Raw genomic sequence first — 21,368 nt, forward strand, 5'->3', positions numbered from 1 at the left:
ATATATATATATATATATATATATATATATATATATATATATATACTCAGAATATATGTGTGTGTGTAAATAGAGCTCCCTTGTGATAGTAACAGATATGTAAAAACAACACACACACACAGAATGGTAAATCATAGAGAACATTAATAAATTATGCAATACATAACCTTTTGTATTGTTAGATATTCACAACATACAATTACATATTGGTTTGTGATTAATCACTATGCATTAATCATATTCAATTTATAACAATGAAAATATATCCTTCATATCAGATATTTACTTTATAATTCACAACAGTAGCAAAATTACAATTATGAGGAAGCAACAAAATAATTTTATGGTTTGGGTAACTACAACATGAGGAACCGTATTAGAGGGTCACAGCATTAGGAAGGTTGAGAACCACTGCTCTAGAATGAATTGATGGAACACCAGGTGACCCCAAAAGCAAGGAGAGGAAGGGTTCTGAACATATCTAGTGATGATGAACACTGACTGTTATAGAAAAGAAATGTTTTCCTGCCATAGCCATGTGTTTTCAACAATGATGAAAAATTAGCTGTCTCTAACAGGGCAATCTACTGTGTGTGGATTGATACAGTTGCATGAATAGCCCTTTGCATTTAATTTCAAAAGCATGTACAACTGAATGTGGATGAAAATACAAAACCTGTTATGTTATGGGAAATGTGCGTTGTTCCACGGTCAGCTTTGAGCCAAAAACCCAAATAAACTCAATAGATGATTAACAAGCCAACTACTACCTGAACTGGAGGGTCACTGGGAGAAATGTGAACAGAGCCATTCTCCAGATCTTCTACGCAGAGGTCTACTTTGGAAGATGCAAAATTAAATTATTTTGCATTTATGAAACTTTACTGGGAATTATAATTTTAAGAGAAAATAATAAATTTGAGTATCGAAGCAAAAAGATACAATAATATGTATTGGATTGCTTCTCTTAAAAATCATTGAAAATTATAAATTTCTATGCAAGTGTGAAGATTAAAAAATCTATACCTAGAAAATATGCTCTTTCCTGTATATTATAGTATTAATAATGGCCTTTCTTGTGTGTGAAAACTTTAAATAATAAAATACTGACTTAGTTTATGTGTAGAATTATGTAATAATTATTTACTACTTACTGGTGATAAAATATTCTCTTTTTGTTTTGCTTTTTGTGTTATGGGTTCAGGAGTAACCACTGACCACTCAGACACCAGACTCAATCCAACAGAGGTTTGTAGAATGCTAAATTAGAAACTGACTGTTCAGGGCTATAATCTGGACTCCAGGGCCAGACAATGAGATTGGTCTGCTCCTTAGGCAGGTTTTTTAATACTAAAACAAAACCAAAAAAAGTAACCTGGTAGCAATCAGGTAACAAAACTGTAACCAGGTGTAGGAAACAAACCATAGCTAGGTTACAACCAGGTAACAAAAACACAAGTATCCAGGTGTAGGAAGCAACCTTACATCATTTTGACTAGCTACACAAAGCATTTCTAATTGACCTTTAATTTGATTGGTTCTGCAATTGGGGACTTCATAAAGTGTCCAGGTAACAAAGTTTGAGAAATGAAACCGTAGAGACATAATCAAAATGGAGACTTGAAGACTTCTGCAGGTGTTAACAGAGGAGCCATAGTTATGCTAAGAAATAAAATAGGTCTCAACAGAATTTAAGCAGGTTACAACATTTGTTGTTACTGTTTTGGTTTGGGGTTTTGTTTTGGTTGGTTGGTTGGTTGGTTGGTTGTGAGTATAACTGACGGTGTTGTTGTTTTGGTCTTCGGTTTTGTTTTAGTTTTTTGTTGATTATAATCAGAGCCGAAATCAAACTAGTACTCCGTTTTTACAAAAACAGGAACTGAGATTTTGTGATCCTGGTGTGAAAGAAGTCTTCACATAGAACCCAGGATCCTGTGACACTTTGTCCTTCCTTCCTCCCCACTGGCAAACAGCACATAAAGAAAATGTGTTCAATCCATTTCCATCAGAATTGACTTAACTGGGACTGTTCTTTAAATGTGAACTGAGTGTGTATTTTATGCCTCTATATTCCAATTTCAGGAAAGTTTCTGTGGCACATCCATCATAGTTCCAGAACTTGAAGGAGCTCTTTATTTGAAAGAAGATGGAAAGAAATCCTGGAAACGGCGCTACTTTCTTCTGAGAGCTTCTGGAATTTATTATGTTCCCAAAGGAAAGACTAAGGTCAGTCATCTTTCAGTTAGTACAACAAAATATCTGACACCATCAATTTCTTAAAAAACATAGGTTTATCCCTTAGGCTCGGGAGTGTGTGTGTGTGGAGGGGGGGTCATTGCAGGAGATGGGGTAGAAAGATTGGAAGAGCAGAGAAACAGGGAGTTTGCTGTGAGATTGTGTCTCCTAGGAATATCAAAAGCTACTCCCATAAAGTTTCACCAGCACAGCTGCCTAAACCGGAGCTGAACAAAGAGGACAATAGAGTGCTAATGCAGATGGGGAAAGCCCTGAGGCTTCAGCCCTCTACAAAGAATTATGAGCAATTAGGAATGCTGACCATGAGAGAAATAGTCTTCTCCCGGGAAGAAAACACCAACTGGTTATCCAGTACCAAAGGGTCAGCCCTGAAAACATAGTGTTGTATTTAGAAATGTATGTATATACACATAATGTGTATATACATGTTCACGTATGAACAATTAACAAAAAAGAGGCCATGAATTTGAAGAGCAAGGATGGGTAGATGGGGAGGAGGGAGACGGAGTGGGGAAAGAGGAATGGGGAAATTATATAATTATAAATCTCAAAACTTAAAGTGAATATTTTTAAGACAAAATTGGCTTTGTTCTGGAGATCAGCCTGTTGTTTGTGCCTGTTGGCAGGCAGCCCCTCACAGGGCGGGACAGGGCAGAAAAGCCATTACCTCAGCATTTGCTACTTTGTGGGTTCTTCTTTCTGCCCTTCTCCACCCCTTTCCTTCCTCCCTTTCAACCCCCTAACACTAGATAAGGAAGGAAAAAAGGATAGAAAGGAAAGGAAAGAGATCCCGGAATAAAGACAGGGGTTGGAAAGGGGGTGACATTATCCTTAGAGCACTTCCTGCTGATTAGGGGTGCTGAGCTCCCTGAGGCAAGATCTTTGCCCATCAGATGTCTAATTTCTTCTTGTTGTTTCTTCTTTGCACATGACTACCTAACAAACCGCAACCAACAGCAACCAACAACCAACCAATGATCAACCAACAACCCACCCTTCCTCTCAGGGCCCTAGCATTTATATGATCTCTGAAAAGTCTCCAGAATTCCAAACATCACACAATTGCAGAAACTATCTGTAGCTGGCAAAATTACATGCCTTCCAGAGGCAAATCATAGTCAGCTGTTGTGAAGCTGGCTCATATCCCTACACCTGGGATTAAACAAAAACATATTCTTATACCAAAATTCCAAAATTCTCACTACACCTCAGGGTCAGAAGCAAAAGAGAGGAGAAGCCAGAGTCCCACAACCCCTTCTGGGAACACCTCACCAGCCCACTCTCTTCTGCTGTCTCTTCCACCTCCCAGGCATGCCACAGGCCTTAATATATGACCCTTTGGGGGTGGTTCCAGATCAAAACTACCACAATCACATAGAAAAATGATAACAAAGTACAAAATAAAAATGGCACTTACATGAGAAAGCATCTATCTGATGAGGGCGAGACACAGAGATATCAGGAGGAAATTGATAATCTAAGCTACCAGGTTAGCTATGGTGGTTCCATGGGTTCTGTGGTACTACAAAATCTACACAATATATGCTGTACAGTACAAAATCATTGAGGCACATTTGAATTTTCTGTAGCTTTCTCTTGAACATGAAAATAAAATGACATGTTTTAAAGTCAGGGGTCATCCTACCAAGCCTGGCCTACTCTAGTCTGAAAATGTTTTTCCCTCATATTAACCCCCTTGTTCCATGGTCACTGTGATCAAACATATTTTATCTAAAATCTTAGAATTCTTAAGATCTTCATTAAATTTACATCTCATGTTTTAAACAGTCAGTGTTCTCAGAGGTGTACTTATTTCATTATGTTTCTAACTTATCAGAGTGTTTTAGACATCATTAAATTTTGCATGGCATTCTGGGATTATTGGCTCACATCTAGAAGCATGTAATAAACTGTTGTTCTAAGTCTGATTTTTAACACTGGCTCTGATCTTTAACCTTTGCTGAGGTCTTTTCTTGCAGAGTTGGGACAGTCTGTTTTTGTTCACCTATAAAAAGCTTTAGAATATATCTTCTAGGCTAAGCAGAATACGGCTTCACAAGATGACATGTTTATGGACTACAGATTTCCTTAATCAGTACTGAAGCGACCTTGCTGTCTCTGTGGCTTATGGGTAACCCTTGATGTTGCCCACTTAACCTTTTACTCTGGTGTGACTCTTAGACCTGATACTTCCTCACTCTGCCACCTTACTCCAGTCTCACACTGGACATTCATCATTGCCTCAAAAATGATTTGTTTTATTTTACAACAGATATGTCCTAAGCAGTTTAATATGTCATATAAATAAGGCTAGAACAAACACTTCACTAAGTAAAACAGCCCTTGTTCATCTTGAAGTTGGGCAATTTCTCTCATTATTGCCACAAACATTAGAGAAGAGGTTAGGGAACAAAGTCAGAAAGACAGTCATTGAGAAAAGTCACAAACCACATTGTTCACAACTGGCATGCTGTTTTCACAAGAGAAGATACTTGCCTAGAAAATCATTGTGACCAAACAAACTGGCAAGTCAAAAATCATTTTTACTTTATATAAGCAACATACAAATAGAACATAACTCAAGATTCTGGCAGAACAGGAGTGACAAGTGTACAATAAATACGAGTAAAATAAATAAAAATGTTCAAAGTATATATTACATACAATAAAACACTTTACAAAGAAAGTGGTTCTATAAGTCTATGAAAATTCCAGTTATATTTCTTTTACTTAAGATTCAAGGACTGACTGCAAAATTAATAAAAAAGAAATGCTGTCCCCAAACAGAGCCCATGAAACTGTAGAGAACATTGATCTAAAATTTCATCTCTCAGAGGTTAAACATTAGATTACAATAAAAGAAAGCAGTTATAAATGAACAGATCAACGAAGAGCCAACTAACATCCCACAGAATTCTACAGAATTCTATAGCAGTGGAAAAACAATGTAGAATTCAAGAGAATAAATAGTATTGAAATAACTGTACACCCATTTTCAAAAGTTTTCTACTTCAGCACATGAAACAAATCAAATCCTAGTTTAATTAAAATGTCTTTAAAATCGACCCTAAAGCCAAAAAAGAGAAAGAAAATATTGAGTTGATATCTTCGTAATTCTGGGGCACAAAGACAAGTCAAGAATAAAATTCAAAATGCGAAGGAGAAAGGTTTTGAACACATAAAGTTGTTTTAAATTTCTTATGGATAATGATACCAAACAAGACTTTAAGGATTAGCTACATGGTCAGACATTTGTAACATATATTACCAAGTGTAAATATCCATCATGTGTAAAGACTTCACCAAATCAACAAGAAAAAAATAACATGCTCACAGACAAACAGCAAAGATTATTTAGTAAGAATTCCCAGGAAAAATATAGAAATTAGCTTAGTGAAAGCTATTCCACCTTACCAGTAAATGTGTTAACAGATTGACAAAATCAGCAATATTGACAATGTTGGTAGGAAGAGGGTAAGAAAACAAGACATTCTTGGGAATGAAGAACCTGACCATAAAATGGTACAGCCAGGTTGAGAATAGCTGGTAAGTCCTGTGTGATGTAAGGGGTTACATAGGCAAGCCCTTTTGGACAGAGGTTGCACCTTTGGTAACCTATCCGTGGAAATACTCACATACACACCATTTTTATAAAGGCAAAAGCTGTATTAATCTCTGGTCAACTACAGTACAGTAGTTAGTTTTATTTATACAGCAGAATGCTGTGCAGACATCAAGCGTCAAATATCTTCTCATGTGTTGTGAGTATACGCATGCAATGTGTCCTAACAAGGAATGTAAACAAGTAAGGAAACAGTGTTTGTAGTGAAGGCTCATGTGTGATTCAAATTTTCATTAACCATTTTAGAGTTTCATACAATGTATTTTGATCATATTCACCTCCCTTCCCTCAACTTATCTCATATCTGTTTCCTTTCCCTACCTAGCCAGCTTTCTGTCTTTTGTTTGTTTTAACTCATTGAGTCTAATTTCTGTTGCCTGAATCCTCTTGGGTATTTGGCTATCTCTGAAGGATGGTTGGCCTATCAGGAGTCACGTCCTTAAAAAATCCTGGCTCTCCCTCCCGCAGCAGCTTTTTGCCCATTTCCCCACCCTATGCTGGGATTTTGTTTGGCCTCTGTGAGTTCCTTATGTGCAACTGCCTTGCTGAGTCCAGAAAACAGCCTTTACTACCCTGGCTGCACAAGCCTTGGGTTCCATCATTGAGAAAACAATTATATACATAAATATGTGAGTAGGTATATATGTGTATATATGTATAATATGTTTATACAATTATATATGTATATATATAAGAAGGTCTATGCCTAACTTAAAGAGAAACAAATACTTGTTAGATAGATAATAGATAGATAGATGATTAATAAATAAATAAATAAAATGCAAGAAAAACTATACTACAGAACATTTAGGATTCTATCAATCTATTTTACCTGTGGTACCTCTAAAGAGGAATAAAAACAGGAAGAAGGAGGAGCTGATAAAAGAAAATGTGTATGATATAAATTTAACTGTGGTGAGTGTATGTTGTTTTGTAATTAAAAATCAGAAAAGAAAAATAATCCTGCTTTACCTACAGGAGTAAGTTATCGAGTATGGTATAGCGTTCCTGGTCTATATTCTTTGTTCAGTAACTAGGTGGGGTTCTAGAACATGCAGGAAAAGGCAACAAATAGCAGAACAAATGTGTAATCGAGGTGGAACCAAATATGTAGATTAGGGGCTGCCATTTTCACAACACATTTTATCCACAGAGAAGAGGTCTCTGTTTCCATGGCAACCCTGGCAGCCTAAAGAGAAGGCCTGAAAGAACACGGAGCGCATGCTGATTTCCTAAATATCAAATTTACTGCTCATTGTGCATCCTGAGGGGACTTGCTTTTTATTTTTCTGATGCTTAATCACAAATCCCACTACTGACTTCAAAAGTCACAGTAAAGTTCCCGACAGTGGTCATCACCTTGTTGTGATTTTATCAGTAACAGCAGTGCATGGTCAGTTGATTCTCAGTCCAAGAGTTCAGGAGAGATGCTCAGACAGCCATGTCATCTTTCCTTCCCTTGCAGGACCCGCACTGATTGTCATCTTTTATGCTGGCTTGGCTTAAAGAAAACTGTGCACAGAAGATGTTCATATAAATTATCTAAAAATTCAATATTTTATCTACTAAATGAACGTTTGTTGCAGCATCAAAAAGAAAAAAAAACTGGGGAAATTAGTAACTGCCATATCAGAGATTTTTTTTTTCCTGTCTTCTTAGACATCCCGAGATCTGGCATGTTTTATACAGTTTGAAAATGTTAACATTTACTATGGGATTCAGTGTAAAATGAAATACAAAGCACCCACCGAGCACTGCTTCGTTTTAAAGGTATGTCATGAATTACTGATTTAAACTTCTAAGCCATTTTAATTATTATTTGCTTTTAAGGAAAAATGTTAAGTATTATTTCATAAAATTTAAGTATGATATTCTAAAATGTGTAGCTTTAAACCAAAATAACAAAGTAACAAAATAACAAAATAACAAAGTACGGTATATCTATTAACTTACGTCCTCCAAAGAGTTCACCTGGTCCTAAAATTTTAAATCTGTCCAGGCCTTTATCAATTCTGGAAATATAAGTTTCATATTTTGAACAAATTAATTTAAAATTCCACTAATAAAACAGACCAGTTTTCAATTCTTTACTAATTGTATTATTGTTCCACTGTATGAAGTTTTTTTTATATGATCTTGCCAATGTTTTATAGAAAAATAATACAGAGAAGAAAAACTTAAAAAGGCTGTAAACCTTTTTTTTTTTTTTAAGTCTCATGTATCCCAGGCTGGCCTCAAGGTGGCTATATAGCTGACGCTGTCCTAGGCCCCTTGATCCTTTTACTTTCACCTTCCAAGTCCTGGAGCTACAGGTGGGTGGCACCATGCCAGGCCTGGGTTGTAAAACTCTTCACGGTGTGTGTTGTCAGAAGACGGTGTGCATTACAGAGGTTTGATGTAGCTTACACATTTTAAAATTAGAATCTCAGACCATGATGGGTTATTGTTAAAGTACACTTGATGTACTGAGTATCTTTTGACCTACAGAGCTCTGGACTTAAGACTAAGGTAAGTTTGTTTGCATTTGTTCTTAGTCTTTATATAATAATTCAGCCAAGCCATTCAATAATTTGTCTCTATCAACAATTACTATTGCTTATTGTAATAAAATATTTTCTGGAATTCCTGGCTTCATTAAGGACTCAATATTATATGGCTTTTGTTTAAACATACTGTTCTTTCCATTACTATGTATCCAACGTTTAGTAATTTGTCACTAATTTTAACAATGATGAACACCGTACCAGCCTAATCATCACGACACTTTCCCAGTGGTTTTTATCCGGGGACTTTTGATTCTTGGTTATGTCTAGAGGCATTCTGACATTCATAACTTGAGACAGGTACCAGGCACTGCTTACTGGCATCTAGTCAAAGGCAGAGCCATTAGATGTTAATAATGCACAAAACAAGCCCGCACCTGGGTGACCTGGCCCAAATGCTGACAATGCTCCTGTTGAGAAATCCTGTGGTCATCAGGTGAAACCCAGAACCATGGCTGTAAAGGGACTGAAGTGACGCAGAGAGCTGGACTCCCTCACTCACTCACTCACTCACTCACTCAGCGGTTACTGAATGACAGCTATCTTCTGAGCACATTCCAGGTGCATAGTAAATGAAGTAAGCCAAATGTATAATGATCCCTGTTTTCGAGTTTATGGTCAGTGTGAGGTACTGGCATTGAAGAAAAGCATGTGATGACCGGTAACAAATAATACAGCTGTGAATCTAAACAGAGCAGGATATGGGACAGAGCCTACCAGAGCTAGGGCCAGGGTTCCCGTGGATCCCATAGTCAGGGGAAGATAGTGACATTTAGCAAAAGACAAATGAAATGAGAGGGAGATAGTAACTGAAGAGAAAACACTCCAGGAACAATATCCCTAAGTACAAAGGTCTTGGGGTCCCACAGTTGGGGTCAGGAAGAGCTGAAAGAGCACCCTGCCTCCTTCTGAGTTTTGCACATCTGTACCCACTGCTTGTGTTGTAAGGATGGTGATGATAATGGCAGTTTTAAGGCATTCCGTTCATGGATGTAGAACTTGAGCTCTAAGTACCCAAGTCCAGATGAGAGCTCAGCAGTGTGGCTCCGGTGCTGTTCTTCCAGACACTTTTTGCTAGGATTCCAGATTATTAGTGATGGTGCAGCCCAGAATGGCTGTCAGTAGCCTGGGACTTGCCTTATTCTCATAGATTTCCACTTAGGTGAAGCCAAGACTTGGCTGCAGAAAATATTTTAGGATGAGCCTATTTGAAGTAGAGTTGGAGTTTATTTACAAGAAAGATTAGTATACATTTACGCACATGAGTTGATAGAGGATCGGAGTGAAATGAGAAGACACGCTTTGGCATGGCTATGGACTTCTCAAAGAGTGATCTCCATTTTAGTGACCTTCATGTTATGTCTTAAGGGTTGTTAAGAAATGTTTTCTCTCTTCTGTAGTAAGAGTATAGTGTAGTTCCAAATGTACTTTGATATAGGATTACAATCTGGCAAGGCAAAAACATCAGCCACGAGAAATGTATAAGGCATTTAAGACATGCCTTTTACTGTAAATGGGGTTTCTGCTGAGATTCAGAAAAAACTGCAGGTTTAAAGCTGGGAATGCAGAAAAAGTCATACACACTTGGCTTTGAATGTGGTTGAGTGTGATTCTTACCTTAACTGCTGCTGCTCTCTCTGAGAATTTATATTCCTTGTCATAGTCCAGCTACTACCTATATGCAAAATAGTCCTAACTGTGGTAATGGGCTCACCACCTCTCACCTGTAGAAACTACAAATCCAAGGGGTACCTGAACCATCACCTTCTAGACAGTGGCTCCACCTCCTCACCATCTTTACCAATCCCTTCTCTTAGTTTTCTCTCCCCAAATTAATGATCCCGTCACCTCTGTAATACTTTTCCACTCACTCTTTCCCCAACACACTACTAATTGACTTAAAGACAATAGAAATTTAGTACTCTTGTGTTTTAAAATCAGCGTTGGGGGAAAAGTGCTTGTCATGCAAGCCTGATACCTTGAGTTCAGTTTCTGGAACCATGGTGATGGAGGGAAATGACTCTCAAAAGTTGTCCTCTTATATATATACACACACACACAAGGCTAGAGCTCAGCATGGAAAGTTCCAACACTATGGAGTCTGAGGCAGAAGAGCCCTAAGTTCAAGGCTACCCTGGGCAGCATGAGATCATGTCTTAAAAAAGAACAAAGGAAAAAGGCTGAGTTACTTCTAAAGAAGTCTGAAGACTTTTGGATTCTTCCCTGGGTTCTGGAGTTTGCCTCAGCACTTGCATTTCTTTTCTTGCAGCTAGGTGATGCCAGCCCCCTTTGTATCAGCACATGATCATCTTCACTGCGCATGTCTGTGTCTATTCTTCTCTTCTTATAAGGAAGGAGCGTGATGGGCACACACTAATTCAATGTAACTTCAACTTAACCTGATGATATCTATCAATACCCATCATGCACAGTAGTGTGACATTCCTTTTACCTCAGACATGAATCTGCAATAGGCACCTGTTTTACCAAGCTATGAACTACAGAGAAATCACCCTTAAATCCCTTCACTCTCCCACTTCTCATCCTTAAGGTCCTTCTAATTTTGTATCAGTGTCTCCCGCTTGCTCCTTTCTCTCTCTAGTCATTCGTCAAGCTCATCTTCCATGTCAACTTCAGCATCATCACTGTTTTTTTAATTAAATTTTTATTTTTTATATTAATTACAGTTTATTCACTTTGTATCCCAGCTGTAGCCCCCTCCCTCATTCCCTTCCTATCCTACCCTGCCTCGATCTTCTCCTCCCATGCCCCTCTCCAAGTCCACTGATGGGGAGGACCTCCTCCCCTTCTACCTGACCCTAGCTTATCAGGTCTCATCAGGACTGGCTGCATTGTCTTTCTCTGTGGCCTGGTAAGGCTGCTTTCCCCCTCAGGGGGAGGTAATCAAAGAGCCAGCCACTGAGTTCATGTCAGAGACAGTCCCTGTTCCCCTAGTAGGGAATCCTCTTGGATACTGAGCTGCCATGGGCTACATCTGTGCAAGGGTTCTAGGTTATATCCATGCATGGTCCTTGTTTGGAGTATCAGTCTCAGAAAAGACCCCTGAGCCCAGATTTTTGGTTCTGTTGCTCTCCTTGTGGCACTCCCAAACTCTCCAGGTCCTTCTCTCTCCCCCGTCTTTCATTAGATTCCCTGAGCTCTGCCCAAAGTTTGGCTTCATCGCTGCTTTAAAATGTCCAGTAGCCCCCAGAGCCTACAAACAGAGGGCCTGCCCCAGCAGAGGGCCCTGACTACAACTCCACCTTAGATGCTGCCTCTCTCTAAACCTTCTTGATATTCCCCAAACATTCTGACACTCACTCAAAATGTCTTTTCAGCCCTTTTTAAACTTTTTACTGTGAAACCAGAAAATAATCACACATTTGATGTCTCCACCATTCCTCAGTTATGGTAGGAGCTATCTGTTTACATACCCGGGATGATATTTGTCAGCTCCCAGGGCTTTTATTCTAGTTTGGATTCTGATGTTATCTTTACATGAAGATAAGTTGCCTAACTGTGTCTGTTGTACTCAACCATTTTGTAAGTTTAGAGGATATTAGGGTCTGTTCTTTCAGCAAGAACGCTCTGTAATGGCTGTGACCTCACATGCTCTAGGAGCTCCTCTTTTTCAAGATCAGGAGCAACAGGATGATGAGGGACTTCTGGCTCATGGCACTGATCCAGTGCTCTCTTTAAGCCCTTTTGCAAGTGATTTATCCACCAAAGATTGTCCACCAAAGATTTATCCACCAAAGATAAGGAAGTGAGCCCTTCCTTATAACACAGGTGAGGTGAGGTGAGGTGAGGTGAGGTGAGGTGAGGTGAGGTGAGGTGAGGTGAGGTGAGGTGAGGTGAGGTGAGGTGACCAAAGCCAGCATTGTGACAGGCTCTGTGACAAAGTCCCAGAGCCTGAAGAATCTCCAAATTGTGAAGTTAGTGTCTACCAACCAGCTCACCTCAGAACCACAAAGTCGGAGGATTGGGAGAAACATAGAGGCCTCTGTTTTATATTAAAGCCATCTGATTTCAGGGTATGATCATATTTTACTTTATTTAGGTGAATAACATTTAAGTATGTTACTGTTAAACATATTAAGTACTGTACTTCTCAAGGGGAGTGGGCACCGCTACGCGAACACCGGTGCACTTCATTGTACACAGTTTGCAGACCGCTTCTGAGAACTGGACTCCTATGATCTCCCCAAAACCACAGTTACATGAAACAGTTAATAGTAATAGTAAGCCCGAGGTAGCAGCAGCATATTTCTAAATGTCTCAGGAGGAAAAATAGACATTTTTCTATTACTTTACTTATTTCTTTACATGTTTGTATATCTATGTAAATGTATGTGCATATGTGTGTGCAAGTCTATGCAGAGGCCAGAAGAGGCCATCTAGTGTCTTCTTCTTAAAGCTGGGCCTCACTCCTCATGCTGGAAGCCAGTAAACCCCGACAAGCTTCCTGGGCTCTGCCCAGCTCAGAGCCAGGATGCCCAGCCTGTTACGGGGCGCTGGAATCCAATCCGTGGTCTTCATGCCTGTGGAGCAAGCCCTATTAATTGTTGAGCCATCACTCTCACTACTGGTGCTTTCTTAAGAAGAATTTAAATATGAATTGCTGATGAGAGCAATGCTCTTCTGACATGGTAGTCAGAACACAACTTCTGTTGTAAGTCAGGCAGCTGTTGTTCTGATACTGATACTGGTTCAAGCGCTTTGGTTTGGTTTTGTGAATATAGTTGCTGAGAATACTGCGGGCATTTATGGAACGCCACATTCCAGCTACCAATATGACCTTGAGGTTAATAAATGCAGCAAATCCTTTTTGCTATTGGACATAACTGCTTGATTTGATTGATGTTTCCGATTTTAAGGTCCTCCCGAGAACGTGATTGTTGCAATAAGGTTTACAGTACTAACGGGAACATTGAGAATTTCTGAGCAAGCTTTGAACAAAAGAACAATACAGGGTGCAGCAGCCATCCAAAAGTATTTGCCGCCATCTGCTGGGTGGACTGGAGAACTACAGCAGTAGTCTGCGTACCCAGTGGTGTTGTCTGGAATGAGGAATCTGACTTCTAGGCCAGGCTGAACTGGCTTCTAGCCCAGGCTCATACAATTCTGAGGGCTGAAATCGCCTCAGTAAAGGAAGTAATCTGATTAAAAGGGTCATCTTTTCTCAGTTCCAAGAAAAACCATGGACAGAAAATCTTTACATTTCCTGGGTTTGGGGTTTTTTGTAATTGTTGTTTCCTTTTGGTTTCATTTGTTTTTTTCCCCTGTAGTATCTTTACAGTCTGGTGTTTGTATTCAGTGGCTCAATATAAGTTCAGAAATTCTATAGGGTCAAGAGACATATAGTGAGCTCTCCAAACACCAGTTTTATCATTTTAAAACCAGAACTAGGCCAGGTGGTGGTAGCGCACACCTTTAATCCCAGCACTCGGGAAGCAGAGGCAGGCAGATCTCTGTGAGTTCAAGGCCAGCCTGGTCTACAAAGTGAGTTCCAGGACAGCCAGGGCTGTTACACAGAAAAACCCTATATCAGAAAAACCAAGAAAGAGAGAGACAGGCACACATACACACAGAGAGAGAGACACAGAGACAGAGAGCCTGAATTAACTAGAGCTCTTATAGTCTATGTGTCTTGCAGGGTTGGGCATGTCAAATATAATGCTAAGTCCTGTGCTCAGATCACTTTTGAAGATTAGCTGCTTCCCTGAAGATCAGTGAGTGTGCTGAATGCAAGAGTAGAAAAGTCTATGCAGCACCTTAGAGAGGAATTGCTGTTTCACTCCTTCTCTCCCGTGGAAGCCAGAAGTAGATGCTCCCAGATCTGGCATCTCTTTGGTCGTTAGTAGCACTGGTTCATGCGAATCCGGGCAAGACTAGCAAGTGACTCTAAAGAAACCACACACGCACACACACACATACACACATGCACACATTTTAGTTGGTACTTTTTATACAATAAAATGTAATAGAAGTTATAATGACCCATAAAGATTGTCAAGACACATACTTCAGACTCTAGGTTTAGTTGCCAGCCTCTTCCCCTATGGCTGCAATATTTCTAATGCAATAGTGAATGCTATGCTTATTTATTTCTTTAAACAATTATTTTTGGCATCTGGGCTGCAGTTCTGCCATGTGCCTGGCATGTACTAAGTACCAAGGATCTTCCAAAACAAACAAGGCAGGAAAGTTCCCATCCAATAGAGTTCACTATGTCAAAGCCAGACAGAAACAGGAGCTGCACGGAAAGAGAACCAAGAAAGAGACACATCTTCTGTGTGTCACATAGATTTCCATGAACTCCTGGGGCCTATATAAGCCCTGCACACATGCATGCTTACACACACACACACAGGCACATGTGTGCACACACATTGTTTATGACCACTTAAGGACAGACAAAAACACTCTGCATGCCATCCTCTCTGCAGAGGATATGCCCATGTGTGTGGGAGATCAGTCTTTGTAAAAGAAATGACCCGTGGGCTAGATTTGGGGGGAAAGGTAATAAGACCATGATTTTTATAAGCATTAGTGTTGTGACATAAACTGCCAAGTAAGTCTCTTTATCTGATAAATAGAGAAGCAACTTGGTTACAGTGAGGGACAGATGTGAAAGATTCCAGCATTTAAAAGTGAGAAATAAAATTATTACTGACATGCACTGAAGTATTTAGGATTAGAGCATATAACAGGCTTCTTAAATCTGTTCAAAGTTTGACCTTTTTCTTAATAGTGCTGGGTGTTGGACCAGGGCCTCACACAGCCTAACCAGCATGCTATGACTAAACTACACCCCCAGCCTTTTTGGTACCTTTTATTTTGGGGACAAGGTCTCATGAAGTTCCTCAAGCAGATCTCAACTCAGCAGTCCTCTTTCCTCAGTCTCCATGGTAGCTGAGGTGGCAGGCCTGTGCCACCAGGCTGCCAGTTTAGCAGTTTTTAAAAGTTCCTATAGCTGGGTGTACTAATATGTAATTTCAGCTACGGGGAAAACTGAGATGGGAGGATCATGAGTTCGAGGCCAGCCTGGGGTTCACAATGACGCCTTTGTCCTGATGATAAAACTATAACCAGATACTTTTGCCACCATCTCAGTAAATATATATTGTCTTGGTTTCTCTTTAAGTATTTTTTATTTCGAAAGGTATTTTGGGCTTTTAATAACTGAGTCTGTTAATTGTCTTCAACACTGCTTCTGTGCAGCACCCTCAAATTCAGAAGGAATCTCAGTATATCAAGTATCTCTGCTGCGATGACGCAAGAACTCTCAGACAGTGGATTATGGGAATAAGGATCGCCAAGGTGAGTGTGAGTTCAGCTTCACGTGTTCTTGGGTAAGCCAACAAGGTCGCTTACCAGCACCAGCATTTGGCCACTCCTGAGTACAGATGTTGTCTTGTCTGTTTGTCGGGTACCCCCCATAAGTGGAGTCACTCACTATGGTATAGTATTAACCACACAAGAACACACCCATCCTTGGGCTTGAGAATCAGAGCTGACTTTTCAGATTCACAGAAAGAATTGCAAACATATGTGCAATTAAGAAACTCGAGATTGGGCTAAGGGTGTGTGCCTTAGTGGTAGAGCACTTGCCTGGCAAGTGTGAGTCCCTGGGGTTGATCCCACCATAAAAGGGAGAGAGTGCAAAGGAGGGCATTTAACTCTACTGAACAGTTACATGAAGACTTGTGATCAAAATTTTGTGGCTAGCCCTATCCTCTGATGTGTAGATGGGAGAATTCAGCGATCGTGCTAATCTAAAACATTGTTAACATTTGAAAGAGCAATCTGTGAAATATAGTCCCCCAAACCAACTTGGACCAGAAGAATTATGGCACTTTTTTCTCTCTCAAGATTTGTATTGCAGTGGAATACAAAATTTGAAATAAATGGATTCCTTTCCTTCTTCTATTTCCTCCCTAGTATGGGAAGACCCTGTATGATAACTATCAGCGGGCTGTGGTGAGAGCTGGGCTGGCCTCTCGGTGGACACACCTGGGGACTGTTGGTACAGCAGTGTCAGCTCAGCCTTCTACAGGTAAAGCAAAGAAGAGATTCACATGCCGTCACCAAGCTTGGGGCTCATGCCTATACACTGAAAACGCAAACTCTAAGAAACTAGGGAGCTGGCTCAGTGGGGAAAGTTTTGCTATGCAAGCATGAGAACCGAGTTCCCGATCCTCAGCATCCTGAAAGCCAGATGTGGTGGCACAAGTCTGTGGCTCCAGGCAACAGAGGGCAGAGCTAGATGGCCTTGCGTAATGAAAGACTCTGTCTAAAAAACTAATAATAATAATAATGTGAGGAAGTAATTAAGGAAGGGATCCTGCTGTCAACCTCTGGTCACCACACATGCATGAGCACATCTGTCCACATACATATGCACACATACAAAGAACAGAGAGAAAGAGGTGAAGGAGATAAAATAGAATAAAATAAAATGAAAGCAAACTTTGTAGACAGTGTTTGGAGTGCACTCCCCTCTGTCTACTTACAAGTGACTTTTCACAAACTTTGGCTACTTTTTCAAAATAGGCCCATAAATAAACTATTGCCCATGATTTTAGGGGGGGCTGCAAGATGTGTCTTATCAAAACACACATCAAAGTATGATGCAGTTCAAGGCTCATTAGTTCCTAGCAGAACACTCAGCAGATATGGGACCATGCCTGCTGCTTTTCCTCAGTGACCTCACGGCTGGAGTCTCACACACAGTGCTGGGCGTCACATTTTGAGGGAACGGCCTTGATTTGTATTCTTTAAGGCTGGTATAGTTAACTAAGGTACCTAACGAGCTTGCTGCTCTACAGAGAGCTCCGGGCTTTGGTATCTGTGACAGACTCTAGGACCCCTTGAGCACTTTGCAAGTACATAGTTGTTATGCTATCTTGTTTAGAAACAGTGACAAAGAAAAACCTGCAAATGTTCAGTAAAAGTCATTCATTTTCAAATCATTCATTTTCAATCGGTGGTCGATTTGGATCATGGATATAGAATTTACACATTTAATTGCTCCACAGCATGTAGATTATAACCCCATTGCATAGCTGAGGGAACTGCCTAGTAGAGATAGAAGCCAGTGTCCAGTATAAAGCAAGTAATACAAATCAAACATTTGCTGATAATGAATCATAAAGAGTGGTATCTTAAAGACAATTTTCTATGGATGTAATTTTACCATTTACTAAAGATGAAATAAAATTTACATACTAATGAAATGTGGATGCCTCATTTAATTTTTACATGGAGAACTAAATCTTGGCTGAATATTTGAACTGCAAGGCATAGAACATCTTCAGTGTTTTTTAGAGTTGATCCTTATTCTGATTTTATGATGGTTATCAATGCTGAGAATGCCACTTTGCTCAAATACAAAATGCAAAAAAAAATGGCAGGAGTATGTTTAGGGCGATTTCAGAAATCATTGGAAATTCTGTCCTAATGTCAAGTTAAAATTCTTTTAATAGTCATTTCATGAAACGTCAGCAACACAAACAGCAATTTATATATATATATATATATATATATATATATATATATATATATATATATATATATATATATATATATATATTTTATTCCTGAGAATTTCATGCATGCTTGCAATGAAGCCTGGTCAGATCTCTGCCCCACCCCTCCAGTCCTCCCAGTGAGGCCCCCTTTCAGGTCACATCCTCTTTCTTTTTAAAAATAAGACGCTAAACCCAGTTAGTACTGCCTTTATGTGCTTGGATGTAGGAATATCCACGGTATCTTGGGAAATCTACCAGTGACCACATATTTTAAACAAACAAATTTTCCCTTCTCCAGCAGCTATTAGCTGCCAGTAGCTCGTCAGTGAGGCACAGGAATTGAAAGCGCCTGAGTTTCGGCTGGACTGCTCTTGTGCAGGTCAGCACAGCTGGTATGAGTTTGTGAGTGCCATAGCCATGTGATATCTGGACAACATTTCACAGCCCTCCTCCTGTCATCTAGCTCTGACATTCTTTGCGCCTCCTTTTCAAGGGCACTCCCTGAACCTTGGTGGATGGAGGGCAACAAAGATTTGCCCATTTTAGGGCTAAGCACTCTGTCTCTAATTCTCTGCCTTGATCAGTTATGTGTTTGTCCATTGACTGCTGCCCACTGCAAAATCTTAGTGTTTACCAGAAGCCTTGTGATTTTTAACTAAACACAAGTCTCTACACATGCCAAGTACATTCTTAACCTCAGAAGCATACCCCACACGGGACCTAAGATTTTTCATAAGGTTTTGTGAAATATTTGTGAGTGTTGCCTTTTGTGTTATGATGTAAAGTGCTTTGTATTTGCAGATTCTCCTTGAAGAGTACTGAAAATGCCTTCTCACTCTATTTTCTCTTCTGCTCCCTCAGGACTTAAAACAGGCACCAGCCAGCCCAATGGTCAGGTGCCCCAGGCTGCACCTTCTGCAGGTGATATTCTCCAAGAGGCCCAGGCACAAGTGGAAACAACTAAGGTAAATGGCAAACCCACACAAAGCCTATTGAGCGATACCTAAAAAAAGCCCGCCTTCTGAGCTGGTCCTGGTACCTTCTTCTTAAAAACCCAAGTACAGTTCCAAATACAACTGGGAAGACACTGTACTATAATTTCATTTAGGAAATGGGGTCATATTTTACCTTAAAGCTCCCAAGGCTGGAGGTGAAAGTTAGAATCAGCTATTAATCACACTGCTTTGTCATGTCCTAAGTGTTTGTTAGCTGTGTTTATTGTAACAGAGGGATTTCCTTCATGTAGTGACTTTCATGTTCTCTTAGCCCTTGAGATTTTTGATTTTTTAATGAATTAGAGCAATTGAAAATTAGTTGGAAGCCCTATATGAAGTGAACCCCAAAACTAGATCAGAAGACTCCTAAAAAGAGTCCACATATGAAATGCATATTTTATATTTTCTGGCTAATGACTTGAACGCATGCTCAGAATGATGGAAAGAAAAAAAAAAAACATTTAGCTACTAACCAAGATCAGGCGTGAGGGTGTGAGGCCCTGGGTTCCATCACCTGCACTACGAAGATCGATAGACAGATAGAAAGAATGAAGGATGGATAGACAGGCAGATAGATAGATAGGCTGTCTAAAATAACATCCTCCATAACTTTTTTCTATAAAAGAGACTAATAAAGATTAATTTCAATGTATATAAAGCCAATAGTTGATTGTAATTCAGTTATTTATCCAATTCAGATGTCTCAGAAGACTGTAATTTCTACTGAGTATTTCATGGGGTTTGGAACAGCTTTAAATAGTTGTGGCTGTCTCCACGTATTACAGTCCTTGTGCACAGCTTCAATAATTTACTTCATTCACCGCTTCAGTGGTAAAAAGTAAATGTTACTGTTTACTGAAAGCCTTATAGTTTTTGAAAGCCGTTTTAGGCTTTTAAAAGCTGTTTCTCTACTCTATCCAAGCCTGACAGTCTCGCCATGCAATTTTCTTTCCGTTACATTTTCATTATTTCTGTAACATTAGTCCAAAAGAAGTGTTTTTAAAAGCCAAACAGATAAACGAACACCAGAATAGAAATGATTTCTGTTAATACCAATACTCAAGCTGCCTGAGCCAAAATTTTTAAGAAATATATCACAAGCTTAGCATGCCAAGTAAATAAGTGAAAAAAAAACTGAAACTCATCAAAAAGTACTTTATTAGAAAAATCTAAATTTAATATTCTGTAGTTCAGGCTGTTAAGGGAAAAAAATAAAACAGAAGCTGATAAAATGTAAACTAAAATGATGGTAGTTTGCACCAGAAGATAGCCATTCAATTCAGCTGCCTGAAATTGCGGGGGACGCTGCCTTTATATAAATACACTGTTACAGAAATACACTGCTGTTATTATTGTTGTCAAGTTCTCTCTTGACTTTAGAGTCTAGAGTCTAGAGCCAGGCCAGGTGTTCTGTCCTCTACACATGCATGATTTTACGTTAGGAACTCATCAATGGCTTATCTCACTTGGTCTCATTATTACATGAAGCACATCATATTCAATTTATGCTTGACTTTCATCACACACACAGGAAAAGAAAAAGAAAGGTAGACCAAGAGTTTAGACCAGGTGTCCTGCTTCCAGCTGCTTCCTTCTGGGAGCCTCTGTGGTAGAGGAGCAAAGTATGATTGGCTCCTCCTTTGAAGTCTGAAATCCGGGAACTGGAACCTTTGTTCCGGGAACAATAGTGCATAGAAATACCATCCATAATCGAGGGAACAATGGAACATGCACTCCACCAGGGACAGTAAAAAGGCTATCACCCAGACAGGATTGTTTCTCTTAGTTTCTTCCCTTCTGCATTCTTCATCCTAACCAAGCAGAATATCTAAGCGAAGGGTTTTTAGTATAATATTCTTTATTTGCTGAGAATTTCATATATGCACACAAGGTATTTCAATCCCCCACTCCAACTCCTCTCAGGAACTTCTTACTCCCACACACTCTTCCTTTCCAACTTCATGTTCTCTTTTTTCTTATAACCCACAGAGGCCAATGTTGCCTGCATACTCATGGGTATAGGGCCATCCACTGCATCATGGTCAACCTGCCAGGGACCACATCCCTAAAGAAAACTGACTCTCCCTCCCCTCAAAGCCATCAACAGTCAACAAATCCTTAGCTAGGGGGAGAGCCCCTGTACTTCCCCCTCCTGTGCTGAAACACCAGCTAGCTGGATCCTGCACAGGCCACGGTCCTGTCATATCCAGAACACACTTTCACCCTCATCTTCCCCAACCTTTGGCTCTTACGGTCTTTCTGCTCCTCCTTGCTCAAGGGGACCAGCACCAGGGGGAAGGGTCTATTACACAGATATTCCATTTATGATTGAGCACTCTGCTCATACTTATTCTCTGTACTGTGACCAGTGTGAGTCTCGGCATTAACTGTTGTCCTCTGCACAAGACATTTCTCTGAT

At 39.8% G+C, this 21,368-nt stretch overlaps 1 protein-coding gene across 1 annotated transcript in view; it reads left to right on the forward strand.

Moving 5' to 3' along the window:
- Positions 1 to 21,368, forward strand: part of Apbb1ip (amyloid beta precursor protein binding family B member 1 interacting protein) — a 97,763-nt gene that overhangs the window by 75,056 nt on the left and 1,339 nt on the right. Inside the window, exons 9-13 of the mRNA XM_055608574.1 lie at positions 2,083 to 2,226; positions 7,538 to 7,648; positions 15,646 to 15,744; positions 16,366 to 16,480; positions 18,816 to 18,919. Coding sequence (XP_055464549.1) covers positions 2,083 to 2,226; positions 7,538 to 7,648; positions 15,646 to 15,744; positions 16,366 to 16,480; positions 18,816 to 18,919 — 573 coding nt within the window. The remainder of the gene's footprint in view (positions 1 to 2,082; positions 2,227 to 7,537; positions 7,649 to 15,645; positions 15,745 to 16,365; positions 16,481 to 18,815; positions 18,920 to 21,368) is intronic.

Source organism: Psammomys obesus, unplaced genomic scaffold (genome assembly GCF_907164565.1).
Source record: "Psammomys obesus unplaced genomic scaffold, mPsaObe1.curated_primary_1811, whole genome shotgun sequence".
In the NCBI taxonomy this organism is placed as follows: Eukaryota; Metazoa; Chordata; class Mammalia; order Rodentia; family Muridae; genus Psammomys; species Psammomys obesus.